At 36.8% G+C, this 3538-nt stretch overlaps 1 protein-coding gene across 1 annotated transcript; it reads right to left on the bottom strand.

The window, feature by feature from the left end:
• Positions 1–598: 598 nt before the first annotated feature.
• Positions 599–1543, bottom strand: LOC130870185 (olfactory receptor 5AL1-like). The gene has a single exon (XM_057762791.1). The coding sequence runs from the start codon at positions 1541–1543 to the stop codon at positions 599–601; it is 945 nt and encodes a 314-aa protein (XP_057618774.1).
• Positions 1544–3538: the final 1995 nt, after the last annotated feature.

Raw genomic sequence — 3538 nt, 5'->3', positions numbered from 1 at the left:
TTCCTTCCTTCCTTCCTTCCTTCCTTTCTTTCTTTTGTTCTTTCTTTCTTCTTTCCCAGATTTCTCCAACGCCAGACAGGAAATGGTTGGCAGAGTTTCATGACAGTGGGATAGGAATGATTGGTTTACCTCTGTCTCCCCAGCTCCTCCCAGCATCATTTATTTCACAGATCATTTCTTTCAATTCACACTAAAGCACTAACTATCAACTCATTTGGAAACATCATTAGATCAAGTTGCCACCATCTTAATGACCATAATTTTAAAAAATCCTTACACCAACATGTAGACTGCAGTGTGCTACAGCATGGGGAGAGCTGAAGCATGGAGAAAGGGTGCTGGAAATGACAGGAATGCAGCACCAGCAGATGCAAGTATGAAATTCCCAACAAACTGCAGTTATGCCTACTCAAGGACTTTCCCCTCTTCCATCACAGTATTTAAAATAATTGTGAGATTATATATATAATAGGTATACGAGAATTTAATCCCAAGGGCAAACGTTTACCTGTATTTTCTCCTAGTGGATATCACCACTGTGATTCTAGGCAAATTTAGACACGTTGACCTGATGTTTTATTGATTCAGTTATTTTGAATCATTTACTAATACTCAGAAAAATCTTATCTATACTTCTCTTTAATGCACTTTTCACCTCCTTATTCCTTAAACTATAAATTAATGGGTTTAGCATGGGTATTATCACTACATAAAAAACAGCAGCAAATTTGTCTGTATTTAAGGAATGGCTAGATTCAGGCTGTAAGTACATAAAAATGATTGTCCCATAGTATATAGCAATAGAAGACAAGTGAGAAACGCAGGTGGAGAAGACTTTCCGTCTCCCTTCCCCCGAGTGCTTCTTCAGGATTGCAGACACAATGAACAGGTAGGAGATGAGGACAATGAGAAGAGAGCAGCATATGTTGAACCCAGCCATACTCAACAGCATCAGCTCCTTGACTCGAGTGCTGGAGCAAGCTAGAGCCATGAGAGGAATGTCCTCACAGAAGAACTGGTTCACACGGTTGGAGTCACAGAAAGACAAAAGGAAGGTCGTCACCGTCTGAATAAGTGCTGTGACGAATGCATACACGTACGTGGTCGTGGCTATTTGAAAGCAGAGTTGCCTTGGCATGATAATCACATAGAGCAAAGGGTTGCAGATAGCCACATACCTATCATAAGCCATTACAGACAGCAGGAAGACTTCACACACAGAAAATGTGGTGAAGAAACACACCTGAGCTGCACATCCATAAAATGATATGCTTTTAATTTCACGCAAAAAATTCACCAGAGCATTTGGAGTGACACAGGAGGTGTAGCAAAAATCAACAAAAGCCAGATGACTGAGGAAAAAATACATGGGGGACTGAAGCTGAGGACTGATTTGGATTAACAGAACCAGTCCTAGGTTACTCATGACACTAAACAAGTAAATGATTAAAAGGATTACAAAAAGAATGACCTCAAGCTCAGGATCTTCTGTAAGTCCCAAGAGGATGAACTCTGTCACTGCTGAATGGTTGCCTTTGGCCATTCAGTCCATGCAGAATGTTTTATGGTCACAACTTCCAAATGGTACCTTCTGTGTGATCTTGATTCTGTAGGAAACATGAAAATACTATTAAGAAATAGGAGTGTATGTTGCCTTGAGACAAAATATTAACCTAATATCTATCTAGGGAATGTAGTTACGAACAATCATAGATTTTTTTTTCTTTTTTACTTCTAAGTGTTCTGAATTTACTTCTTCTATGTGTGGTATAAATGAATTTCAAAGAACAAAAATATTAATAACAGTCTGAAAATCATATACCCAATATTTATAGATGTACACGCACAAATATGTATGAATAGTTTTCCTATTATAGGTAAATAATACGCTTTAGTTAATTCAATAAAATTAGTTTATCCTGTACCTTTAAGCATTCAGCATCATAAGGAACAAAATAAAATCAATATTTTTGGAGTTCTTTTCTTCTAGATTGATCTCTGATTAGTGGAAAGACAGCAGATTAAAATTTTTCCCCTAAGCACAGTAGAGGTGGTACTGATTCCATTCATCCACTTCAGCATCTTCTCAGTCTTCTCATCAGCTTTCTAGTTGACAGTTCATATAGTAGTTGTACTTTCTGATATAGAATCTGCAATGCTTAGAAGGAGAGAATATGTGAACATGAAGACACTTATACCAGAAATCATAACCAATACTGCCCCAGATGTCTGTCTATAGCTGAGGGGAAAAAATCACTAATTTCCAGAAAGGTCTGAAGGTTGCCTTGTTTTGAAATTTTGGATTACAAAGGAAAAGATGATCAGACATGATATCCAAAGAGTTTCTAGAAGGTCCAGTCACTCTCTTGATTTAAAACCCTAAAACTTTTCGTGAATCAATTTTTATGACAGTGTTAGATATAATTAACATACCTTATATTAAGTAATAATTAGTTCAAAGCAGGAATAAATTCTCCTGTTAAATAGAAAGTAATATATATATATATATATATATATATATATATATATGCCAAGTAATCTTAGAATACTCATATATGCCAGCCTATGATATAGGGATATGAAACATATTGATTGACACTTAAAAGCTATGGCAATTGATTTTGGTGATGACTTTTTTCTTATTGTTCTATACAATTCTTTCTGTTGAGTAATTCAAAAGAATACCTGATTCAGCTGGGATCCAGAATAACTATCAAACAAATCAGTAAAGAAAGACTTTAAATCCACTTCTTCCAATTGGGCCGACCCCTCTACAAACCGAGTTGGTAATTTCACTGCATGTCTGTAAATCTTGAGACACAGAAGATGCAAGTTTATATGAAGGTTTGTTGCAGCCCTGAAGGGAATTTCAGTTGACGTAATTATGATTTAAAAGGAAAGGGGTAATTTTTTCAAAAGACAATTACTTGTCTTCTGAGAGTATAGTTTCTTACTAAGTATTAGACCCTTGGAGAGACTGAGAACTTAGACACATGACACTATGTTCTTCATGATACTTCAGCTGCCCACTGCAAACTGTGTTTTCTGACTCATGAGGTTAAGAGCTATACACACTGAAACACACCACCTCTCAGCAACACTTGGCTTGAGTTTGTCCAGAAAGCATGATGATATGACTCAAAATTTCACTTTCTACTGTATAAATTTTCTTCAAATGGAGACAAAAGAAACTGTACTTCAGCTGGATAGGAAGATATTTCCATACATTCTGTATGTGCTGCCAAGAGAGGCCAGCAGTCTTAATTTTAGTAAAAGGAATTCACTGTTCAGTATTGTAAAAGTCAAATTTCTCCCTGTGTCTGTATCTCTAGGCAGATGGTGAGCATTCTTGCTGGTAGCTCATTGTAAAAGACACGTGTTGCATCAACTTTAGTCTTGACTATGACTTCACTGTTTATGTGATAACCAAGTTCATCTGCATGCTACTGGGACTTTCCATGCGATGAAGTGGAGTGAGTTCAGAGCTCACACTGACAAATGTTAGCAACTAATTTACTATCTGCAGCACTCCTATGTC

This window comes from Chionomys nivalis, chromosome 2 (assembly GCF_950005125.1).
Source record: "Chionomys nivalis chromosome 2, mChiNiv1.1, whole genome shotgun sequence".
NCBI classification, from domain to species: Eukaryota; Metazoa; Chordata; class Mammalia; order Rodentia; family Cricetidae; genus Chionomys; species Chionomys nivalis.
Note: the sequence above shows the minus strand (reverse complement) of the source record. Positions and strands in the feature narration are given on the sequence as shown.